At 38.0% G+C, this 25666-nt stretch overlaps 5 protein-coding genes across 5 annotated transcripts; 3 read left to right on the forward strand and 2 right to left on the reverse strand.

The window, feature by feature from the left end:
* Window positions 1–11832: 11832 nt before the first annotated feature.
* Window positions 11833–13067, forward strand: N7481_000531 (putative polyhydroxybutyrate depolymerase; the record flags this gene model as incomplete). Its single annotated transcript, XM_057259750.1, has 4 exons — window positions 11833–12017; window positions 12183–12631; window positions 12721–12864; window positions 12940–13067. The coding sequence occupies 4 exons, from the start codon at window positions 11833–11835 to the stop codon at window positions 13065–13067; spliced, it is 906 nt and encodes a 301-aa protein (XP_057127582.1).
* A 2730-nt stretch (window positions 13068–15797) lies between these two features.
* N7481_000532 (pectin lyase-like protein) lies at window positions 15798–16099 on the forward strand (the record flags this gene model as incomplete). Its single annotated transcript, XM_057259751.1, has 2 exons — window positions 15798–15858; window positions 15912–16099. The coding sequence occupies 2 exons, from the start codon at window positions 15798–15800 to the stop codon at window positions 16097–16099; spliced, it is 249 nt and encodes an 82-aa protein (XP_057127583.1).
* Window positions 16100–16812: 713 nt separating this feature from the next.
* N7481_000533 (uncharacterized protein) lies at window positions 16813–18938 on the reverse strand (the record flags this gene model as incomplete). Its single annotated transcript, XM_057259752.1, has 4 exons — window positions 16813–17511; window positions 17586–18582; window positions 18652–18765; window positions 18823–18938. Coding segments are annotated over 4 exons (1926 nt in total), but the record flags the coding sequence as incomplete, so codon positions are not given.
* A 1664-nt stretch (window positions 18939–20602) lies between these two features.
* On the forward strand, window positions 20603–22668 carry N7481_000534 (CocE/NonD family hydrolase; the record flags this gene model as incomplete). The annotated part of the gene is made up of 7 exons (XM_057259753.1): window positions 20603–20740; window positions 20793–20877; window positions 20938–21016; window positions 21071–21177; window positions 21234–21832; window positions 21884–22258; window positions 22333–22668. 7 exons carry the CDS (start codon window positions 20603–20605, stop codon window positions 22666–22668), a joined length of 1719 nt encoding a protein of 572 aa, XP_057127585.1.
* A 768-nt stretch (window positions 22669–23436) lies between these two features.
* On the reverse strand, window positions 23437–25344 carry N7481_000535 (uncharacterized protein; the record flags this gene model as incomplete). Its single annotated transcript, XM_057259754.1, has 5 exons — window positions 23437–23651; window positions 23715–23819; window positions 23880–24583; window positions 24653–25120; window positions 25190–25344. 5 exons carry the CDS (start codon window positions 25342–25344, stop codon window positions 23437–23439), a joined length of 1647 nt encoding a protein of 548 aa, XP_057127586.1.
* Window positions 25345–25666: the final 322 nt, after the last annotated feature.

Below are 25666 nucleotides of genomic sequence, written 5' to 3' on the forward strand. Positions count from 1 at the left end.
GGTCCAACTACCATCTACAGCCAATAATATTAATAATATTAGTAATACTGATAATGATATTACTAATAATATCAATAATAATAATAATAATAATAATAATAATATATTATATACAATAGCAGATACTGCTATTGAAGACCTATTCAGGCCAATAAGCAATAGTTTATTACCATTTATATTAACTATTGCTAATACTAAGGAACCTACAACCCTAAAGCAAGCCCTAAAAAGCCCTGATTGCCTATTATGGCAAAAAGCTTGCGAGGAAGAAAATAGGGCCTTAGTCAGCCAAAAAACCTGGGATATTGTGGATATACCACCTGATATAACGCCGATTTCTGGCCGCTGGGTCTTCAAGATGAAACCCACTATAAATAGAACGGCCAATAATACTAGCCATATTACTAATAGCGATAATACTATCCGCTATAAGGCTAGATGGGTCATACAAGGTTTTAACCAAAAACTAGGTGTTGACTTCCTAGAAACCTTCTCTACTACATGCCGTACAGAAACATGGCATATGCTATTACTAATAGCTGTTAATAAAGGCCTATATATATGGCAGTATGACGTCAAAAACGCGTTTTGTCACGCTGATATTGACACTGATATATATACTATATTGCCTATAGGCCTATATAATAAGCCTGAATATAATAATAAATGTGCAAAACTGAATAAGGCACTCTATGGCTTAAAACAATCCCCTAGATTATGGAATAAGTACCTAAAATCAGTGCTGAATAGCCTACATTTTGAGGTATTTATTTATGATGAAGGGATCTTTATTAACAGGCAAGATGCCTGTATACTAATATGTCATGTTGACGATATATTAGTCCTACATAAGGACTTAGCCTATATAAAAAGGCTCAATATAAATATAAACAAATATTTCGAATTAGACAAAATAGGCCAAATAACTACCTTTCTAGGTAATGATATATATATAGACTATAAGGCTAAAAAGCTATATATATCTCAGGCAAAATATACCGAAAAGCTATTATCTAAATTTAATATATATAATAATAATAGCTATAAACCAAAAAATGCTGCCTGGAGAATCAGGCATCAAACTAGCGAAGAATACTACTACTGCTAGTAATACTGATATTAAGCAATATCAACAAGAAATAGGCTCTATCCTATATTTAGCCTTAAAAACAAGGCCTGATATAGCTTTTGCTATATCTAATTGCGCACGCTATATGGCTAATCCTAGCGCAGACCATTATAAGGCTATAGCCTATATATGGAGCTATCTTTTAAGCTATACCTATCTAGGTCTAGTCTATAACTGCTCTGGCAAAAACCTATATATAAAAGGCTATTGTGACTCCGATTGGGGAAATGATATAAATAGCCGAAAATCAACCTCAGGCTATATATTTAGCCTGTCAAGTGACCTAGGGCTGACTAATCCTATATCATGGAATAGCCAATTACAAAGGACAGTTGCCCTATCTAGCTGTGAGGCCGAATATATGGCCCTAAAAGAAGCTACTAAGGAAGCAATATATCTAAACAATATGCTATCCTATTTTAATGAGGCCTTACAATTAGGCTATACTATTGATATACCTGTTATATTAATAGATAATGAGAGCGCCAAAAAATTGGCCGAAAATCCTGAATTTCATAAGAGGTCCAAGCACATTGATATAATATATCACTATACACGTGATGCTATACAAAATAATATGGTAAAGCTTGTACCTATACCTACAAAGGATAATATTGCAGACATATTGACAAAGAATACTACTAAGGAGATATTTTATACTCTATCTCCTAAGGTGGTGGCTAATATTAATATATAAAGCTTATATAATAAGCTATACTATATTTGCTATATATATACTATATATCCACTATACCTAATCTCTATATTATTACTATAATAATATAGAGATTAAGGGGGGATCTGAATATATAGCAATAGCCTATAGATCATGGAACCTCATGGAACCTGATCGATAGTGGCAAACTATCTGGATGCTGTGGCAACTCTGGCCATCTGCCACCTACATAATTGACTCTGTCACCTACATAATTGACTATGGTGCTAACTATGGCAACCTATATAATCAATTACCATTCGATGCTAATCATGATTAATACATTACGACGACTTATTGTCGTGTGACCATTATAATTACTAATAATGGTAGCCTGAGGCCTGCTAAACCTCAAGGATAAATAGCATCTCAATCTCCTGCAATCCTAATAACATACACATCCATGCAATACATCAATCATCCTATCTATTACCAACCAACAGCCTCTTATTGGATCATCTGATCTACCTTCTACTTCCCTGAGCCTAGTAAGACGTACAGTCTTACAATTATAGCTATATTATTTATAAAAGTATAGTAGTTTTCTATAGATATAAAATAGTCTAAAAAAAAAAAAAAGAAAAGTAGGGATTAATAATAATTATAACTATATTAATCTATAAAAGTTTATTACTATTTTTCTCTCTAACTATAAATAGCTTAGCTAATAATCTAGAGTTAGAGCTAAACTAGGTTTAAAATAATACTATTATCCCTATAGACTAGAAAAATCTAAAGAAGACTATAGATAAGTTTAATAAAACTAATTATTTAGATCTAAAGAATAATAAAGAAGATTTTCTAAGTTAGGGCTATAATATAATATATTATAAGGTTTTAAATTGTTCTTAATTTATATTCTTTTAAATAGTATTTATTATAACTATAAATAAAGATCTACTTATAGATAAATCTCTAAGAAAACTAAAATAATTAATTAAAGAACTCTAAGATAAAGATAAAATAGTTTAGAAAAGAATTAATATAACTCTAGAAAATATTCTATAGGGAAAATATTAGAGTATTAACTCTAAAAAACTTCTGTATTATAAAAAATATCTCTATATTTTTATTATAGAGAATCTAAGATAAAAACTAATTAAGCTTTATTATAATAAGTAACTTATAGAATATTTTAGAAAAATATATATAGAAAAGCTTCTAAAAAGAAAATTCTATTAGAAAAAGCTATTAAAGAATATATAAGAATATATTATAATATATCTAATATATTAAAAAGTTAAAGTACTAAGATATTAACCTTATAAAGAACTCTAATCTTTTCTAATTTTTTATTAGCTATTTATAGAGCTAAATATAGACTTTATTATAAAACTCTCTATTATAATCTTTAAAAATAAAGAATATAATATAATTCTAATAATTATCTATTAACTTATAAAATTCTTCTAATTTTTTTTATATTAATAATAATATTAATAGAAAATCTTACTAAGCTTTTCTTTAATTAAATTAAACTTAAATATAGAAATCTAAAAAGAATTATATCTAATTAAAGACCTATATTTATAAGTAGGTTTTAGTTATAACTCTATTACTATTCTAAGATTAAACTATAATTTTCTACTATATTTTATCTCTAAACTAACAGACAGATAGAAAGACTTAACTAGGTCTTAGAAGATTATCTTAGATATTTTATTAATAAAGAGTAATTAAATTAGGCTTAACTCTTTAAGATAGTAGAGTTTATATATAATAATACTATTAATATATTTACTAATAAAATCTTTTTCTATATACTACTAAGATATAATTCTAACTTCTAAGTCTAAGCTCTAGAAGAAATACTTAAGAAAAAAGCCCTAAGTACTAAAGAATAGATAATTTATCTTTAAAATATTTATAAAAAGACTATAAAAAAGCTTTAAATTATATAGGAATTATAGTAGAAGTTATATAATAAGACCTATAAGCTAAAAAACTTTAAAATTAGAAGCCTTATATTTTTTTAAATAAGAAACCTTTACTTTAAAGCTAAAGAAAAGAAGCTATTTTTTTAGTAAATTAGATTCTTCTATATTCTTATAAAGATTAGTATTTAGATATACTATATTATATTACTAAAAAAGTATTTAAGACTATATAACATCTTCTCTATTTCTTTTTTAAGCTATAGAATAGCTAAAGTAAAGGTAATTTACTAATACTAATACTAAAACTTAAAGATAAAGAAAAATAAAAAAATCTTTAATAGAGTACTATACTACTATATAAAAAAGACTAGATAATTCTTAGAATATAACTAATAAAAATCTATAGAGTATTTAGAAAATATAAAAAATATAATATCTTTATTTAGAAAGAAATAAACTTAAAAAACTATATTCTAATAATAATAAAGTATCCCTAAAACTTTGTTAAACTATACCTAAATTAATACTAAAAAGAAAAGCTATTAGACTTCTGCTAAATAAGGCTATTTAACTATAAAAAGAAAAAATAAATAAGATAAAGAATAAAGACTATTATAGAAGCCTATATAAATCTAAAAGTATCTTAATCTAGTTAATAATCTATACTATAGCTAGAGTTAAAATAATACTATTTAGATTATATTATATTTAAACCCTACTATAATCTCTAAGAAGAAAGATTAAATAGTACTCTACTAAAGATTAAAATTAATATTACTAATCTATAGCTATAGAAGATTACTAAAATAACTAAAGAGCTAAGCAGAAGATAAACTAGCCTTAGTATTTAATTTCTTTTATTATTTAATAATAAATATAGTATATCTCTCTATAGCTTAATCTATATTCTATATATTAAAGTAAAGCTTATACTAAAAAAAATAAATAGAGATTATCTTCTAAAATAATACTAAAAAGTAAATAGATTCTTTAATAGCTATAGTCTTACTTTCTATACTTTAGATAGGTATAGTACTATTAGTAATAATAATAATAGTATTATTACTCTAAACTTTTTATACCTAGTTAAAGATTAACTAAAGCTGGTAAAAATTATTATAGATCCTATAGAGTATCTAAAATAAATTAGAAGAGTTTTATATCTAAAAATAAGTCTTTCTATCTCTCTTATATAGAGTATAGATAATTAAGTTAGAATAGTCCTAGTTATATTAGATTATAGGAATAATACTAGCTAGAGAATAAAGGGCTACTTTAGCTATATACTTAATATAAAAGATAAATAAAAAATAGATAATTTAATTATAGAGAAGATAAAGATTAAGGATAGTATTAGCTATACTTCTAGGATTATTATTATTATTATCTCTACCTATAGCTTTAGTATAATCTTTATCTTTAGCTATATAATAACTACCCTAATAATTATTAAGAGAATAAATAGTACCTATAGGAAGAGGACTACTAAATTTAGCAGTAGTAGGACTAGTAGTAGTAGATATAGTAAAGAATTATAATTTAATAATAAAAGAAAGAGATAAGGTAAGGTAAAGATAAGAGAAAAGTAAGAGTTAAGGATAGAAAGGTAGAAGCTTTTATCTTAAAGATATTAAAGAGATTATATTACTTTATTTATATCTATATATAAATATACCTAAAGCAGTACCTACCTTAGGCCTTTATATAAGATAATACTATTTAGCTTAGATTATCTAACCTAACTCTGACCTTTATTAATAGTTAAGTTAACTATCTCTAAGAGAGAAGGATAAATTATTATAGTATTTAAAGTATGTAATACCCCAGACTCTTAAAGCTAATTTATAGACAAATCCCCTTTGAGTTATCTATATATTAATATCTACCTAAACCCTAATATATTTAAGATCCTATAAGTATTCTGGATTCTTAATCTTCTTAAGAATCAGTCTCTGTATCGACTGCCTAATCTGATCTCTACTGTCTGATATCCTTGCCTAGTTATAGGTCTCTAGCCTGATAACTTAGTAACCATTATACAGATACTGAATAGTTAACCAGAAATTCCTAAAATAAGAGATAAAGAAGCTAAATATAGGTATCGCTGTCTTTTAGCACTAAAACTATAGACTAGAGAGTATTAAGTCTGCCTTATACTTTTATTTACTCTAAATAAATAAGCCTAGCTAGGGAAACAGATAAGAGTAGGCTAAAGAGAAGAGTAATAATACTTATAATTTAGCAAAAGTTATTTATCTAGGATCTTAATTCTTTAGACCCTTTTTATGATATAATATGCTTTAGAACTGGTAGGTAGATACTAGTTAACTTTAAGTATTTGTTGTTAATAATATCTATTCTGTCAGTTAAGTAAGAGGATAAAATTATTTATAATTAGTCGTTTGGTAGTTTACCTTTATAATTGAGGAATTAATATATAGTTATAGTATAAATAAATAGAGAAACAGCTATATTAACTAGAGCTATAAAATTCTCTTCCCCAGGCTAACTATTTAGTAGACTATAATTATCTCTAATCCTCCCTAGTCTTTCCCAGAGGAAGATTACTATATTATACTTAATAATTAACCTCTCTATTTAATGAAGAATAATCTTATTATTGCTAATTAGTTAAAACCCTTTAATAACCGTTGGTTCTGGCCGACTGATGATAAAAAATTACAGTTAGATATCTGTTAAGTTACTCAGTTTAGATAATATAAGACTGTACGTCTTACTAGGCTCAGGGAAGTAGAAGGTGGATCAGATGATCCAATAAGAAGCTGTTGGTTGGTAATAAATAGGATGATTGATGTATTGCATGGATATGTATGTTATTAGGATTGCAGGAGATTGAGATGCTATTTATCCCTGAGGTTTAGCAGGCCTCAGGCCACCATTATTAGTAATTATAATGGTCACACGACAATAAGTCGTCGTAATGTATTAATCATGATTAGCATCGAATGGTAATTGATTATATAGGTTGCCATAGTTAGCACCATAGTCAATTATGTAGGTGGCAGAGTCAGAGTTGCCACAGCATCCAGATAGTTTGCCACTATCGATCAGGTTCCATGAGGTTCCATGATCTATAGGCTATTGCTGTATATTCAGAGTATCTAGATAAATTAGAAGAATATTATACCTAAAAGTAAGTCTTTCTATCTCTCTTATATAGAGTATAGATAATTAAGTTAGAATAATCTTAGTTATATTTAATTATAGAAATAATACTAATAGAAAAATAAAGGGCTACTTTAGCTATATATTTAATATAGAAGGTAGAAAAAGATTAGATAATTTAATTATAAAGAAGATAAAGACTAAGGATAATACTAATAATACTTCTAGAATTATTATTATTACTATCTTTATTTGTCACGGGCATCCTTGGGGGAGGATAACGATGACTAGTTACCGCGCGCTACCTTAGTATATATATTGGTGCCTAGGAATATCAAAGCGAGAGCTTTGATATAGTGGACTTTTTGGTCTATTGGAATTGGCACATGATCCTAGGCATTACCGTTACATTATTCCTAGCTCTAGCTTAATCTTTATCTTTAGCTATATAATAACTACCCTAATAATTATCAGTAGAATAAATAATATCTATAGAGAGAGAATTACTAAATTTAGTAGCTATAGGACTAATAATAGTAGATATTATAAAAGAATTATAATTTAATAATAGAAAGAAAGAGATAAAGTAAGATAAAGATAAAAGAAAAGTAAGAGTTAAGGATAGAAAGGTAGAAGCTTTTATCTTAAAGATATTAAAGAGATTATATTATTATATTTATATCTATATATAAATATACCTAAAGCAGTATCTACCCTAGGGTCTTTATTCAAGATAATACTGTTTAGCTTAGATTACCTAACCTAATTCTAACCTTTATTAATAGTTAAGTTAACTATCGCTAAGAGAGAAGGATAAATTTTTATAGGATTTAAAGTATATAATACCCTAGACTCTTAAGGCTAATTTATAGATAAAACCCCTTTAAGTTACCAATATATTAATATCTATCTGAGCCTTAATATATTTAAGATCCTATATATATTCAGGATTCTTGATCTTCTTAAGAATCAGTCTCTGTATTAACTGTCTAATCTGATCTCTACTGTCTAATATCCCTGCCTAGTCACAGGTCTCTAGCCTAATAACTTAGTAACCATTATATAAAAAGTCTATAAAGTACTTTAGAAACTTGAATATATAGGGCTATAATATAATATTAGTAAGTTAGAATTTAAATAAGATTTAGTTAAATATTTTAGCTTTATTATATATACTAAAAAAAGGATATATTAACCCTAAGTGAAGTAATATATATGTAGAAAATATAAAGGATAGTCTATAATATCTATAGTTTCTTAGGATTTATTAATTTCTATTAGTTATTTATACCCTAATTTACTACCCTATTATTACTATTAATAAGATTAATAAAGAAAAATATATTATTTTAATAGAATTAAGATTATTAGGATATATTTAATAAACTAAAGAATCTGTTTGTTAATACCCTAATCCTAGTATACTTTTTTAAAAAAAAGAAAACTATTATTAAGATAGATATATCTAGATAGACTATATATAGTACTCTTATAATATCAATAAGATAGAGGATTAGCACTTTATACCTATATATTATAAAAGTTATTACTAGCTAAAGTAAACTATAAGATATAATAAGGAGTTACTTATTATTATCTAAATACTATATAAATAGTATCTAGAACTAAAGATAATTCTTTAATTTATTATTATAATAGACTATAAGAACTTATAATACTTAAATAAAGTATAGTACCTTAGTAAATAATAAATATAATAAATAGAACTAATAATAGAATTTAATTTTATCCTCTACTACTAGCTAGGTAAGCTTATAGTACTACTAAATATATTATCTAAAAAAGAATAGAATCTTCTCTAGAATATTACTATTAAAAGACTATTAAATTAGTTTTATATCTTATTTAAAAAGATATTAGTTTAATCTAACTATATATAAGATTAATAAAACAGACCCTAACCTTTCTACCTTAGTACTACTTTTTAATGAATAGAAGCTATAGGATAAATAAAAGAAAATAAGGCTAATTAATAGTATCTACTAAGCTTATTTAATAACAGTAAATAATAGTAAATATAGTATTAAGATTAAAATAAGTATAAGGACTAGTCTCTCTAAGTACTACCTAGATAAATAAGAATTATTATACTTCTAATAATCTGAATATATAGCAATAGCCTATTGAGCCTAATGGAACCTTATGGAACCTGATCGATAGTGGCAAATCTGGATGCTGTGGCAACTCTGGCCATCTGCCACCTACATAATTGACTCTGCCACCTACATAATTGACTATGGTGCTAACTAAGGCAACCTATATAATCAATTACTATTCGATGCTAATCATGATTAATACATTACGACGACTTATTGTCGTGTGACCATTATAATTACTAATAATGGTGGCCTGAGGCCTGCTAAACCTCAGGGATAAATAGCATCTCAATCTCCTGCAATCCTAATAACATACACATCCATGCAATACATCAATCATCCTATCTATTACCAACCAACAGCTTCTTATTAGATCATCTGATCTACTATTACTTCCCTGAGCCTAGTAAGACGTACAGTCTTATAAATAATAAATATAGATCCTAGAGTATAAATAGTTATAGATTAATATTATTTAAAAAGTATATAATTCCTATATTACTAACTACCTAGGATAAGATACTATATATATAATACTATCTTAGAGATTCTTCTAGCCTAGAGCTATAAAAAATATATACTAATTTCTATAAAACTATACTATTTATAGAAGGACTATAGTCTAATAGAATATAAAGTATAGGTTACTAAAACTACTTCTAATTCTATAATAAATCTAGGCTAAATTATCTATAAATTTTATTATAGAGCTATCTTTAGTAAGGGAGAATAGCTCTATAAGCCTGCTAATTATTATTAATTAACTTATAAAGAATATAATATTAATTAGTATAAAGAGAGTTATATTATAAAAAAATAGTAAATATATTCCTAATATACTTCTATATTTATTATAGTTTACTAAAGATAATTATTAGTAACTAAAGATTATAGTTTATAAGCAGATTTTAGTAGATAGTATATAAAAAGCTAGTAATTTAGTACTAAATATCTACTACTTTCTGCCTATAATCTAATAGAATAATAAAATAAGTAAACTAAGAAATAGAAAGAATTATAAGAATCTTTACTATCTATATATAGGATAACTAGAAGAAACTATTACTAATAATTATAGTAGCTATTAATGACTAAAATAATTTATTAATAAGACTATTCTTTTTCTTCTTTACTTATAGATATTATATTAATTCTTTTAGTATAGATAACTATAATATAATATAAACAGATAAAGTAGCTCTACCTACTGCTATAGATAAACTATTTATAAAATAACTATAAGAAGCTACTAATTAGGTATAATCTATAATTATAGTTACCTAAGAAATATAATAAGAATAAGTAAACTAATCTTAATATACTATTCTAACTTACTATATTAATAATAAGGTTTAGCTAAACCTATATAATATCTAATCTTAGTAACTATCTAAGAAGTTTAATTAAGTATATATACAGTATAGAGTAGTTAAGGTACTAATACTATATATAGTATAGTTAGATATACTAATAGATATATATCTAGTATTTAATATTAAATTAGTATAGCCAGCGGCTATAGACCTATTTCTCTTTTAATTTATTAATATAATATAGCTATCTTCTATAGAAATTAATAATAAGGTAGAATATAAAGTTAAAGGAATACTTAACTATAGGGAAAGATATATTAGTAGAGAAAAATAAATTAAGGTATTAGTAAAATAGATTAGGTATACAGAGACTATATAGAAGCCAGTAGATAAGATAAAGGATTATTTAGTGATAGATATATATAAGAGATAATTTAGCTATATTATAAGGGTATCCTAACCATAAGTTACTACCAGAAAGAATATAGCAATACTGATACTATAACTTTTAGCCAAAAGATAAAGGACTATAACTTTCAGCCAAAAGATAAGGTAAGAAGGGAGTACTGTAACAGGCCAGGCCTGAGGAGATATTATATAGTATTATATGACCTTTTCCTATAGGAAAATAAGGTAGAAGCTTATATAGATAACTCTTCTTTAAGTTTATTGTAAACAGTATATAGGCCTAGCCTTAATTGAACAGTTGTTGCTATAGCCCTTTATATCATATATTATATTACTAAAAAAAATACTTATAGCTATATAATATTTTTCTATCTTTTTTCTTAAGCTATAGAACAGCTAAAATAAAGATAATTTACTAATACTAATACTAAAACTTAAAAATAAATAAAAATAAAAAGGTAAGAAAATTTAGTGTAAAAAAAAAACTTTAATCAAGTACTATACTACTACATAAAATAGACTTGATAATCCTTAGATTATAACAAATAAAAAATTTATAGAGTATTTAGAAAATATAAAAAATATAATATCTTTATTTAGAAAAAAAAGGAATTCAACCGACTGTTTCAGTTGGGAATGTCTTCCAAACAACCTGCAATTAGACTTCATCCCCTTGGTTTCATCAGACGTATCAAATTCCCTCTATATATTACTTCATATCGGATCCAATAACTACCAATCTAGCTTCCATTGACTACAACCAGGGGCTTCTGCGAAGAAATGTAATCGTAGATCGTTGGTTTTCATCAATCCACGTCCGCTCTTCTCCACCCCTGATGAAGAGAAGGTCTTGGCGGAGAGGGGCCAAGTTAACTTCGCCTCCATCGAGTAAATTTGCAGAAAGATGCGAATAGCGGAGAGCTCTTCTAGCAAATATTAAAATATCCCGGATCCGACGGAAGAGTGGTGACGGAGACCAAAAATATCAAGATCTGCTGTGTGTCCAGAGATATAAAGTTGGCCATACGCCCTTCTATGCCTTGGTTATCCACAGGATCCTTTTTGTCACTCTAGTTGATTTCTGCGAATTGAAATTGGCCGATCTTCATTCAACTTACCATTTTCCTTTCAAAAAAGACCGCAAACAATGTTGTCTAGCAATTACTACCTGCCTATCGCCGGACTTGCTGTCGGCACGTCTGCCACCGCACTTGGGGCGTATAACGTCGACCCCAATTCTGTATCCGTATCAGGACTGTCGATCGGTGAATTCATGGCAGCCCAACTTGGGGTCGCCTATCCCGACACCTTGATTGTGCTCGGGCACAAGACGTAAGCGATGATTGCGCTTCCATTAATGGCACTCGCACCGTAAACATCACTTTGACCTTAGTACACGATGTGCATGAACAATGGGAACCCGTCCATTATAGCACCCACTTCCAACATGACCTCATGGAGTGGAAACCAAATCGACTCGGTCGCTAACTTGAAGAGTCGCAAGATCTACATGCAAGTTGGTACCTCCGACACCATGAGTCAGCTGAAAGGGCAGCTGGCTAAATTTGCGGACGCGGCTTCGACCACCCATGTCACTACTCAAGGTGCTGCCCACACCTTCCCGACCGACTTTGACGGTGCCGGGGACAACCAGTGTGGCTTTGCCTCATCCCCCTATATCAGCAACTGTAAGTATGATGGCGCCGGAGCAGTCCTGAAGTGGATGTATGGTGAATTAGCTGCCCGCAATAGTGGCTCCTTGTCGGGTGAAGTTGTTTCGTTTGACCAGAGCTCCTCCTTTAGGGCCAGCGGCATGGATAGCACGGGCTATCTGTATGTTCCCGCTGCTTGTAAGAATGGCTCCACTGTCTGTAAGCTACATGTCGCGCTTCACGGATGCCTGCAGAGCCACAGCCAGATTCAGTCCAAATTTGTCGACAACACCGGTTATAAAAAATTGGGCTGGTAAGAACACACCATTCTAACCCTCTCCCAATTATATTACATCACTAATGTGTATTATTCCTTACCACAGATACGAATAAGATCATTGTTGTTTTCCCTCAGGCAATTGCGGACTCCTCAACTCATACCGTTTGGAGCGGAAGCATGCTTCCCAACCCTAACGCCTGCTGGGATTGGGTCGGTTGGTATGGCAATAATGCAGACCAGAAAGGAGGTAGGTGAAATGGAATAACACCATATATCAAACCACATAGTTTGATGTACTATCCTTCATTAATCCCACGTACAGGAGTTCAAATGGCTGCAATTGTCAACCAAGTCAACCAGGTCATCAGCGGCCACCAGGCCGGGGGTGGCAGCAACGCTACTGCACGAGCCAAGGCTGCACTTGTCAAGCGTCATGCCATTCGATTTTAATGGTCCAAATTGCAGAGCACATCGGGCTAGTTATTGGATTCTTTTAGGATGGCAGTAATCCGTCCGTATGTGGTACGAATCGATACGATGCATCTAGATTATCAAGTTAGGTTATTCAATGCTGCAATACGAAATTACATCGGAAGCTGTGGTCATTCCTGCCTGAACCTGTATACAGCCACGTGTAGTTATGTCCCTGAAACTGTGCAAGTAAAGATAGAAGGTCGCTTTATAACTCTACTGAGTGCATCCCAGAGAATATCCAGAAAGGCTGAATGGCAGACGTCAAATGAAGCAACTCATTTGATGGTTTAGATATCCCAGGCAGGAGAGGAGACATTATTTCTTAAGACAATACCAACCCTCGAATTATAATTTACAAGCATAATGTTGGTGTTGAGATTAGACATCTCCACGACCCGCGGGTCACCCTGACGACGCGGACCATCCCGGTCGGTCACTGAAATGATCATGGAGGCTGGGAGCACGTGCATATATACATATAACTATATGACTATCTGTCCACTAGTATCTAAAAAACGACAATAAGAACAAACATCGGCATTTTTAACACCGAAGCATCACCTATCAACAGCAATATCAACAATATAATGTCAAAAGTAGGCTAGTCGGTAAATCCGCCTACCGACATACCCATACGATGATCGACCACGATTCGGCCTTGACAAAAGAAAACAATGTCAAGTGTCATCGAGTATTCATCAGCCTAAATCGGCAATTATCGTTGGCGAGAACAAGTAAACTGAGACCGCAGAACCTCATTTTGCGCCACCTATTGCAGCAATAACGAGTATGTGTCTCGACTACTTCAGATCTATGTTCATAACAGTTGACACGACGCGTTGTTGGTGTTTTGTCCTGTGATAGCTGCGTGACGAATGCTGAAAGGATGTCGAAACCCCGGAATCAGATTACAGAAAAGTTGGTCACCGAGAACAAAACTGCGTTGCCAACAAAAGTAGCATAAAATCAACTGTGAAATGGGTTAACAGCCCATAATCGGAGGGCTAGCTCTGTTGGGGCCCTCACAACCCACAATGGCGATTGCAGGTGCACAAGCAACAAGATGCGCCGCCGCATTATAAATACACCAGGTCTCTCGCCAACACAGCAGTCATTCGCGGAACATATCATAATCAGCCCTGGGCAAATGATCCTAACTTTCTCCTCTATCAAGACATTTGTGCTGACACATTTGAAGATCTGCCTGGCCACTGCTTATGCCCGTACGAGACAACACGAGTCATACACATATATGTTGGGTATCGTTTCGGCCTACATCCACGTAGTTTACTCTCCGGTATGGACTGCATCCGAATCCTCATACTTGCGATCATATTGACACCTGTGACCTCGTCTCAAGTTTGCCTATGCTGGATTACAAAATACTGTATGCTTACGGACGGTATCTGTACCGCTTCTTAGGCACTGGACACCATGCTGATGTAGAAGCTTCCTTGAGTACAGTACCAGCCACGTTTCTATACTGTTCGCCACAAACCCCACTGAAGAACCTTGCCTAGCCTTAGGACTTTAATCCGGGCTGCGAGAAAGGTGAGCTAGGAAACGCCTCCATATGCTCCCTACTGACCATTCATGATATGTAGATCTTCATGGTCGGTCAAGCCGGCCATCCAGCGAGAAACTGACTTGGTCCTGCCGAAATTCAGCTTCGCGCGACTGGAAGCTGCGAATATAGCCCAATCCTCCATGAACCGGAGAGGGCAAAGTACGTTCTGGTCATCGTGGGAGTTTCAAGGCCCGTCACTCGGTGCTGACAATCCGCTACGGAAGGTAATCATTCTTGTTGTGATATGAGGCTGGTGCAGATTAGGAACGAAGCCGTACCATTGGAATTAGTTCTCGAGATATGTTAACGCAGAGTCAAGTTGATTTCCATCAACTTGATCTTCTCATTGTATACATAGCTTCAGTTATTCCCGCTGAAACAAATAATGGATCTTCCTTCGAATTACAACACGAACGACAAACGACTTCACCAAGTGCAACATCCCCCAGCAGAGGAAGATACGAAGTCGTAGCGCGCCAACATGTTTCCCACCAAACAAGTAATTCCGACAATAAACTTGAATATATGGAGCTAGACTACTCCGGAAAATGGGTATTTCATTCTAGGCAGTCTAGGTCAAAGAAGTCCTTCAGATAGAGTTCACTCTACTCCCAGAGAGTCACAGAGCAAACCAGCCTTGGACGCGGCATCCTCGCGCCGTTCGCCCAGAGCTGCTCCAGAAATTGGCGATGGTGTGAACAAATGCATTAAAATTTCGTTGGAAACAGTCCTGCTTTAATAGAGCCAGGATGGAGCAACGGGAGAGGAGCAAGAGTTAGTTACTGCATCTGCACTCGGGGTCGATGTTCAGACACAAGTCGATTCTGCACCACAGCGGCTACCTTCTTCAGGAACAGGCAGTCTGTCAAAGACATGCAGTCCCTCTAGGCCGGAAGAACTAGAGGTCTTCCTTGATGGCCCGAGGAGGGCCCAAGAGGAGCAAGAGCGGTTGGAAAAAAGGATGGAGAGCGAACGGCTCAAGGAAGAGCTCAATCTGCTTCATCATCGGCCTTCGCCCGAGGAATGGTATCGACCAGAGAATATACAAATTTGGTCACTGCCAGTCTCGGGCAACCAGCCAGCGCAAGCAATACATAGAGACACCGACCACATACCAACACAGAGTAGTTGAACCAACAATGCCCAGCCTCCAATGCAGGACGTGCCAGGCCAGCCACACAAACAGCACATTGAAATCAAGTTCTGGTCCCTCAAACAAGGTGAGTGGAATCAATAAGACTGACTTCTTATAGACCGGTCGGATTCGGACTGCCAGGAGAACATGGTTGAGGCTGACTGCTCGGAGGTCCACATCTACGGTCTCGGCGCTAAGGCTGCCGTTAACATGATTACCTCGTCTGCTGGCAAGAGCATGGATCCCGAGAAGCCTAACACAAGCAACTTCTGTTCGACCATCGCCCTCTTCGAGCAGTCTGTCTAGACTTTCTCCTTTCTCGCATTGTTCTCGCCGGGATGAGCTTGGCCCATCCTTTTGTTTCGTTTAATGATTTCCCCTTCATCCGAGTCATGCCCCCTATACCTCATCTGGTCCTTCTTTCCTCAGAAGGGTCCAGATTGTCACTTTACTTCCCCTTTCCTAGATTTTTTGTACTGCCAGTGAACATTGTATCATGAATAGAATGTGATGAATTGGGTTGGATAGCAAAAAGAAACACATAGTTGGTAAGGGAAGATTCTCTTTGGGAGGCTCGCATCTCGGGGTTCTACTTGATACCACGGAAAATATTATTTGGTCGATAGGGTTTCCTGGTCTTTTTCTTCTGATTAGAGTCATTAATAAACATGTCATTCATACAATTATACCAGCAGTAAGAAGTGTTTTGCCTTATCTCCTCGCAATAGACTGTAAAATGTGTTGTCTGTACGATTTCATTTCTTAGATGTCAAGAACAATCATCTCACGACAATGGACAAGCTCTCCTAAGATATTATACAAGTTGTGCAAAGACAAATATAGGTGCATGAATAATATTCACAGCACAGACACCTGGCGAGGACGTGATCATGTCAAACCTTCTCTGCGGCGATTAGCCAAAGATGTTATCCATATGCAGTATATCCGTCCCTCCCATACTTCCCAACAAGGAGAAGAATTCCGAGTCCGGCGTCGGAAGCTCCTCAAACACACTTCCTTCACAGAAGACCCCCCCCCTGATCGACACTACTGCTAATATCTTCCTTGCAACCGATCAAGGGCGCTGACCGCTGCGACCGTGACCTCTGGCTCGTTTGGACAACCTTCTCCAATACATGTAAGGTACCCCAAATATTCAAACCCGGGTCTCTGACGTAGTTCTGCGCGTCGCTGAGGATATGGATGGCTGTTTCGAAGGGCTTGCTACACAGTGGTCCATACTTGTCTGGACAGTGTGAGACGGCAAACATCAAGATTGATATAGAGGCCAGAAGCAATTTCATCATTGTGGGTAACACGAGGGGGCTGATTTCGCCAGCGTTAACCATTTCTAAGTGCAGATCGACTGATTTTGCGGCTGCGGTAACGAGGGTATTGGTTGAGGTTGGGTTCGAGATTAAATCCCTGATTGAGCCCGATGCGCTTATTTGTGTGAGTATTTTGATGTGGTGCACGCGGAGGCGGCAGAACTTTTTCAGTCCAGCTTGTAGCCATGGTGGTGGGGATACTGTTGGCTCTAGGGACTTGAAGTCCCCGGTTGGTATCTTGTCGACACACTTTTGTAGTTGGAAGTTAAGAAATTCGACTCGTTCCTCGTTGTTTTTGGATTGAGATGACGGAGCGTTGACGACCGTCCATGTCTCGGATAGATTCCTGTCCAGGGAGATCATGATTGATATGTAGGACTCTTGCGGTTCCTAGACCAAGAAAAAAAAGGTTAGCCACAAGATCATAGTCATATGCACTCGAATGTGCCGATAGAAAGCCGTACTACTGTGAGTGCGGACAAATTTATTTCTTTGTCATGAAGTGTCCACTGTAGACTTGAATAGAAACTGCATTGCCTGTCAAGACGATAAACACAGGCAAATAGACGCTTCCAGTCGGTAATTCGCCGTTGGAGCACTTGAGAATCTTCGAAGAACCTTTCTCGATGGAGACCAAATTCGAGACACAGCTTGGCAGCTACTCCAGCTATTCGCCAAGCCTTGACTGGTCTGTTCTTGAGGCCGAGATAAATAGACTGCGTGGGAGCCAGGGTTGCCCATTGGTTAGTAATGGGCGCGCGTGACTGGAGACGGACTGAGCATCTTACCAGCAATATTGCCACTACGATATCTTCAACCTGGGGCTTCTCTTGATCGAAACAATAATCCACGCTCCACACCAACTGGCCTTCAAGATCAGAGGCCAAAGGGCTTTGTGTGTCATCTCTGAGCAGCAAGGCAATTGCCACAACCGCCTTTGTGATCTCCACATCGATTATATCCACATTGAGAATGGCCCCGTGGGAAGTATTATTCAACATTGAAAAGACATCGTTGATAGCTTCGTTGCCCAGGTCTAAGCTGACACAAGGATAGAAAGGGTAAACCTCGTTCTTGAATATTGTAAAGAGCTGAGTGACCTTCTGGTGACCGAGTTCTAGCAAGGGCCGTGCAGCCTGTAGTAAGTTGATCAAAGTATCGGGGAATTTGACTTCATTTCGAGCGACTGGATGGCCAGCTTCGGAGTGCAGAGGAGATAGCAGGCCCCTTTCTCTCATAGCATCTTGCGTGAGGCTCAAGGTGTGACCCGGATCCGTGGGAGTGAGAGGCTTATTTGGCTGGGAATGCTCGTCGTTCTCTTGTCTTCGTTGCAGACAGGAAGACCTACGTGGAGGAGCGAGATCAGAGTGGCTGATAGATTGTTGCATCTGGTCACATATCCTGTTGATCTGCGAGACCGTGACTTCGGAGTCTCGGCGTGCCGGCTGTGGGTCGAAGCCGCTGTTCGATAATTAGATTTGACGCAACCACGACTGGAATGATAATCCCTCGTATTCAGGGGGGCCATACTCAAGAGTCTCAGGCTGAAACGGTTCGCTGTAGGTACATTGGCTATGGAGCTCCTCACATCGATTGCAGGGTTGGCTGCCGCTACACTTGACCTTTCGGATCTTGCATAGGGAGCTATTCTCGGGTCAGCAACCTGACCTTTCTGTCCTGTATGAAAAAGGCACTACTTACCAGGCCATTTTTGCATATTTCTCCCTCTTTCGGGGCCTGGGCTCTCGGAGAGCATCCGGTGACCTCTTACCCTTCGAGGGAGCTGAAGATGTAGCAGCTTTCATGTTGCCATGGGCCTGAAGGGTCAAGATAAGTCTTGGAAGACATGCGGAGCAAATAAGGGGATGAGCCGCTTCGTTCGCTTTTTAGAGTGGCACCAGATCTACACTCCCCGCACTCCTCACGCGGTATAACGAATGCGGACTAGTCATTCATGGTGTGTACCAATGGGTATCCGGACAGATTCTGGGGTTCCACGAAAGGCGTGGGGCAGGAGTGGGTATCTCGAGTCACCAGGCTTTACCCCTCACAGATGGCGATAAAAGAAGTGTTTGGTTCAGGAATAAAAGGCAAAATTACCGAGATGGATTGCCATCGGCAAAGGGTAAAGTCAAGGGGTGCCGATACTGATGCTGATTGGACATCCGTTTAAGAGAGAGAGAGGTTGAAGTGGTCGAGTCAGGGTCGGAGTTCGGATCTCGGAGATAACGAGTCCGGCCGTCTGCCGCTTACGTACTCCTGCCGCAGTACACCGCTTTTGCTGCCTCCTGCCTGCATATAGTGGATCAGGTCCCGTCCAGAGTGCGTGCATCATGGACTTGTTTGCTCTGGGGGTCTCTGAAAGTCCTGCCCTGGTTCTTGGATCTCCTGTCCAGCTCAAAATTTGCCGCCTGTTTCCCTTTGCTTTTTGCGTGGTTATATATTGTCAACAACATTTGTTTTCTCCCTCTTTCCAGCTATTCAATTGAACCTGTTAATATCCCTCTTCACCCTCCCCCCCCTAAGGAAGGCTTACCTTGGTCCTCAAAGTCACTTCTCTTGGGAAGTGCAAAAAGAGTTTCATTCCCTAAACAGCCGCAAGGATATTTCTGCTTTTTGGATAAATTATTGTGCTGGAGTTCGAAGGAACAGCAAGCAAGACGAAAGTTGACCAACGGAGGAAAGCGACGCAAGAAATATCGAAAAAATTGAATGGGAACGCCTTCCTAGTGACATGTACGATATAATCGGTAACATTAGAACTTATGAGCACCTTGATCGATAGCCGGAGCAAATTATCCTTTGTTCGGCTCAACAATAGGATACCTAGACCAGGCCTGTGTACATATCTTATAGCTACTTAGAAACCTTCTAGCCTAAGCGGAATACGATGCATCCTCTGGACATGTGGATTATCTAGGCAGGTGTCAAGCCACCTTGACATAACATCCAATAGCCTTGGAATGTTCAAAAGATGAACCCCCCCCCCCGCGGGCATAGGTCATAGAATCACAGAACTACCACCCATCTTCCATAAACGGTATCACCACGAATGATCCTGTTCTTCAGTAATTTCTATTCCTGTCAAGCTTCCAATATTCCACTTACGAAGTCATCATCGGTGTGAAAACTAGAAAGCACATTTCCACGGAATTTCCAAGGCTGGGATACTTCCCGGCTGGTGGACTCACCCGAGCCGCCGCGGCAAGATTCCGAGTTCGCCGGAATAGCCTCGAGTTCCGCGGAAGCTGAGATGGCTGTCTGATATCAAGACCAACATTATGTATGCTGAATAGTACAAGTACATCTTGAATTCCAGAGCAGTCTAGTCTATCACATCTAAGAATTTCCAGAACCTGCGTTTTATCTCTTACGTAGTATCGGCTAACGAGGTTGCTACATCATGGCCGGACCAAAACTTGACTTTCGGGGATTTCCTATCCCATGGACACCAACAAACCGACCTGAAGATCAAACGAATATGTATCCTTACAGGAAGCAAACTAGAAACACTAGAACACTTCCCGTAGGCTGGAGATTTACAGAGGGCAGGCGTCCCTTTCACCAGGAGACTATATTTGACGAAGTGGTCGAAATTCCACTTAGAGACGGAGTCAAGGTTTGTCAAATCTCAGAGTCTTTCTAAAAGTATACTAATTTGATGCTCTCAGATCTACTGTGACATCTTCAGGCCTGTCACAGATGCCAAAATCCCGGCCATTTTGGCCGTGAGCCCGTACGGTAAAAATGGACACGGTATGTAAATGACAGCGCTTTGTTAAGTTCGAACAAACCTGATGGTAATATCGCTGCAAGGATTTCGCATTTTCGACAATATTCCCTTCCGACTCGGGCTACCAGAGAGTGCCACATCCGGCCTTGAGAAATTCGAAGGGTAAGTAAGACCTAATCGAGGCCGCAGATAAGGCATGCTGACCGCGAGACATAGACCTGATCCTGCTGAGTGGTGTCCCCGGGGCTATGCAGTTGTCAACGTAGACATCCGAGGTACCTGGGATAGTGAAGGTGATCTTTATATTGAAGGAAGTCAGATGGGTGTGCTGCTGCTCATTCCGAAAAATATTAGTATAGCGTTTATTAACAGCCGACAGGTCTGGACGGCTATGACACTGTCGAATTCGTCGCAGCTCAATCTTGGTGCAATGGTGCTGTCAGCATGTGCGGCAATTCCTGGCTGGCAACAGAGCAGTGGGCAACCGCCATCGCGAAGCCCCCGTCGCTCAAGTGCATCGCACCCTGGGAAGGATTCACGGATAAGTATCGTGACTTAATCTGCCGTGGTGGTGTTCCGAAAAACAATTTCGCTTCGTTCATCTTCAATAAAACGATTCGTGGCCGAAATAACCGGGAGGACATTGGCGAAGCGCTCAACAAATGGGCTCTTTTCAATGGTTACTGGGAGGACAAGGTCTACAACACCAGTGATCTTACGCTACCGATCTACGCCCTCGTTAGTTATTCTTCGGGAAATCATGGGGCTGGTACCGTGAGGGGCTGGAACCAGGCCGCTTCAAAGGACAAATGGATCCGCTTCCATCCGACCCAGGAGTGGTTTGATCTTTACACCCCTAGGTATATCGATGACCTACAACGGTTCTTCGATCGGTACTTGAAGAACATTGAAAATGGTTGGGAGGAAACTCCCAAGGCTAGGGTCTCCATTCTCACTTATGGGAATCGTTTTGAGCCTGTAAGTTGAGATGAAACAAACATCCCAAAGCCATCTGACAGTTTTCACAAGGGACCCATGTGGGACGTGCCATTTGCAGACTACCCTATTCCGTCGTCCGAGTATCGTGGGCTCTACTTGCAGGACTCTGGAAAGTTGGCCACTTCACTGCAAGCTCACGAGGGCTTTGTCGCCCATCACGCGGACAGCTACCAAGCAAAGCCGTCTGAATTTGTATTGACCTTCAACAAAGCAACCAGTCTTGTTGGCCATTCAAAAGCCGAGCTTTGGATGTCTTGCAAGGAAAAGGACGACATGGACGTCTATGTGTCGATCCGAAAGCTGAGCAAGGACGGCGAGGTGTTAGAACACGTCAATGTCCCCTGGGAATCTCTGCCAAAAGGGGTCAACACTCAACACGATGTGCCCATGGCACAGACTATCAAGGTGAGCGGTTTGATCCGAACAGATATACTTCAAAAATGAATTTTGATCACGCGCTGACCATTTCTATGCTATAGTATACCGGTCCAACCGGTATTCTCCGGGCTTCGCATCGCGCCCAAGATCTGGAACGGAGCACGGCCATGATTCCATACCACCCCCATGACAAGGAAGATAAGGTACCTCCAGGAGAGATTGTGAAGCTCGAAATCTCTCTTTGGCCTATGGGCATTCACTTCGAAGCGGGGGAGAGTCTGCTGTTCCGAGTCCAAGGCTTCATTGATACGAGCTCCGATTTCCCCAGCCACATCGATAAGAAACTCGACAATCTGAACGAAGGACGGCATACAATTCATTTTGGTGGAAAGTACGACTCGAAGATCATCGTTCCTGTTATCGCCCTACCGACGTAATAGACTGTCTGCCACTAGCGATAGTTCGTCGAGGCGAATTGCTGAATTTGGACTGGAAGCCCCACTCATCTTTTTCGTTTGTTTGTTCCGGATTTACAGAACAGTGTGTTGCTTTTTGGGATGTATGAACTCCTTGATCAAGTCGCAGAGCTCGCTCTCCATGCTCAAGGCGGTTCAGTGCCACCATCGTTGGACGGCTTATTAGAAAAAACCATTCAATTCAATTCATTGTTTGACTTGAGGATTACGAGGTGAACTTTTTCATACAATATTAAACCATAAGCGGGGACTATTCCGAGAGTAGAGTACCATTTGCTAGTTTTCAACCATGAGCGCATTATGTTTTGGGATATGAAATGGGTTTAAAGTGCAACGAAAATCTTGCTCGAGACACTTCAGGGAGCCAACCCCCACTGGTCGCTCTTAATTCCACATTAGAATTTAAGGCACCCAGCAGGATAGGTATAAGATCCTCCATTTCTCAGGTATACAAAGTATTATCGATGTATAAGAAGGGGTTGAAAGTATCATCCAGTTTGGTCGTTGCAATGGCGACTGAACCTTCCGCTAAGCTGATAAAGTATTTAGTCAATTGTTACTATAGATCCTAGGAACATACTTATTATAGGTAAGATGGAGAGTACAATCATTGTCATTATGTTAATTAAATGGAGCATAAGGGCGCAATTTTTTTCTGCTCAGGGGCTTCATAATGGGTTTATGTACAGGTGGTTCTCCACAGGTGTCCAGGATATGACCACATAATACCTACTCGCCCGTCTCTCTGTCCACATCCCAATGGATATGCTGCATTACGCGCCCTTTGAGAGTGGCATGACGAATCTTCTTGCCCCAGATGTACAGAGGGATCCATAGCGCCAGGACAATAAAACTGAAGCCAGCCATGGCGCCGAATGCCCCTGCATATCCGTCCCGGTCCACCCATGGATTCGCATAGAAGGACATGAGAAAGGTGATAAAGGCTATAAAGTTGGTCTGTTAGCATTGGAGGCATCGTGGGCTTTTATAAATGGGCAAAAACCTACATTTGAAAACAACCTGGCTCACCACGACCTCCCCGGCAATTGGCCGGTAGCAGTCAATTGTATAGACCACAGTAATACCAATCGCAGCACTACTTCCGAACGAGACTGTAAATATGAGGTCAGTAAGCTGCTTCCTGTCGACATATGCTGAAGTAAAGGTCTTACACAGAAATATTCCCAATGTAGGGACAATCCAATGAGCTTTGTAATTAATACCCAGACCATAGAGAAGAAGTGATCCAGGGTAAGTAATCATGGCGATGCTCACGGCGGGAAGACGCATCTCTGGCTCTCGAACACCTCTATTCTTCGAAGTGGCACGATCGGCTACCCAATCGGAAAAATAACCGCCAAACGGTATGCCAAGTAGGTTACCAACAATTCCCGCAATCCAGACCAATCCCAGTTGCCAGACTGCGAAGTCATAGACCTGTGAGAAGGCTGTTGCGGCTGTGGTGCCTAGCACAACGAAGATCCCGATTCCTATTCCAAACGAAACCGTGGACCAGAAGACTGGCGGTAAGAAAAGAATAAGCACAGGGCGGAAGGCAATTTTCCAAATGCTCTCATGGGTGAGAGGGGCACGGTTGAAGGCCATCTGCTGAGTGAAGGATTTCTTGGGTGTGTTGGACACCTCGATGTGCTCCACTTCGGCCATATTGGAAACTTTCTCGTTTGCCACTTCCTCTATTGGACCGAGATGCCTCTGAAATGCGGTTTCGGGCATAGTGAAGAAGATTAAGACCGTCGTGGCAAGAACGAGAGCAGCGCACAGATAGTGGAACATCCGCCAGTTCTGTGAGATGGACATGATCCCGGAGATCAACAAGCCAAAAGCGGCACCAGTCGAGAGCGCGGCTGAGTACATTCTAAAAATGCTGTTAGTAAGTCTAGCAGCGTCGTGACAGCTAGGATCGGAGGCACAGGTCTTTACATACGCTGTCATTTTACCTCTTTCATGAAGAAAAAAGATGTCCGCGATCGTCATAGGAGCAACGCACTCGGCGCTGCCGGAAAACCATGCTGCAACAATCCTCGAAGCTAACAGACTACCATAAGAAGTAGCGCGTGCCGACCAGATGCAGCAGAGTCCGAAAACGAGGAATGAGAAAGTGTATACCACCCGACGGCCATACTTAACAGCCAGCGGGACCCACAAAAGGTTGCTCACGCCCGCTACCATTGAAGCCGTGGAAAATAGTAAAGCGGTTTTGCTCACTGCAGATGAGAATCCTGCAATCGAGGCTGGAGATAGCGAGGCAGGATTATGGGGGTCGGGCGGATATACACCAAAGAGGTCGACGGCTATCTCAACCAAAACCGCTCCGGGTCCACCTGCAAAGAAATTGATCCAGGTCAACGCTACACATGTCAGCATGGCAACGTATATCTTGAAAGCTTTCGACCTGTGATGGAGGTCTTGAGATTAACGTGATTTCAGAGACCATGACGCGTGTAACGTGTAAAGGACTTACCAATTGAGAGGATCATTTGGATCAGACGAGGGCTGGGGCACGAGAAGTGTTGCCCCCGTGACTTCATCTTGGAGTCGAACATGGCCAAGCGTTTCCGTTGGACGAAGACGATGGGTGATAGCAGAGCTTTCAAGCTCGGTTGCAGGATGAGACATAATTCAAGTTGCACGTCTAGATCCTGGATGAGTAGATCCAAGCATATCACCGCGGGTGAGCGTGGTAAAGTAAGAGATTTGTATTTACAACTGTACATATGTACTTGGTTCTTAGGGCTTGTGGGGTGTGGGGATGTGGGGAAATCTGGCGTAAGAGAGTTCATGCGGAGCGACCCAATCGGCTGCTCAATTGGACACTACGAAGATTCCGCGGAACGTTTCAAGTGTCAGACTTGGCCATTGCTGTACCAGGGATACTTTGCCAATTATTATTGGGACCCCCTACAGGGATATTGAGTCTAATGGCTGAGTTGAGTGCAGG

This window comes from Penicillium waksmanii, assembly GCF_028829765.1.
Source record: "Penicillium waksmanii strain IBT 27052 chromosome Unknown utg000001l:1.0-4852451.0:1.0-4856178.0, whole genome shotgun sequence".
Classification (NCBI taxonomy): domain Eukaryota; kingdom Fungi; phylum Ascomycota; class Eurotiomycetes; order Eurotiales; family Aspergillaceae; genus Penicillium; species Penicillium waksmanii.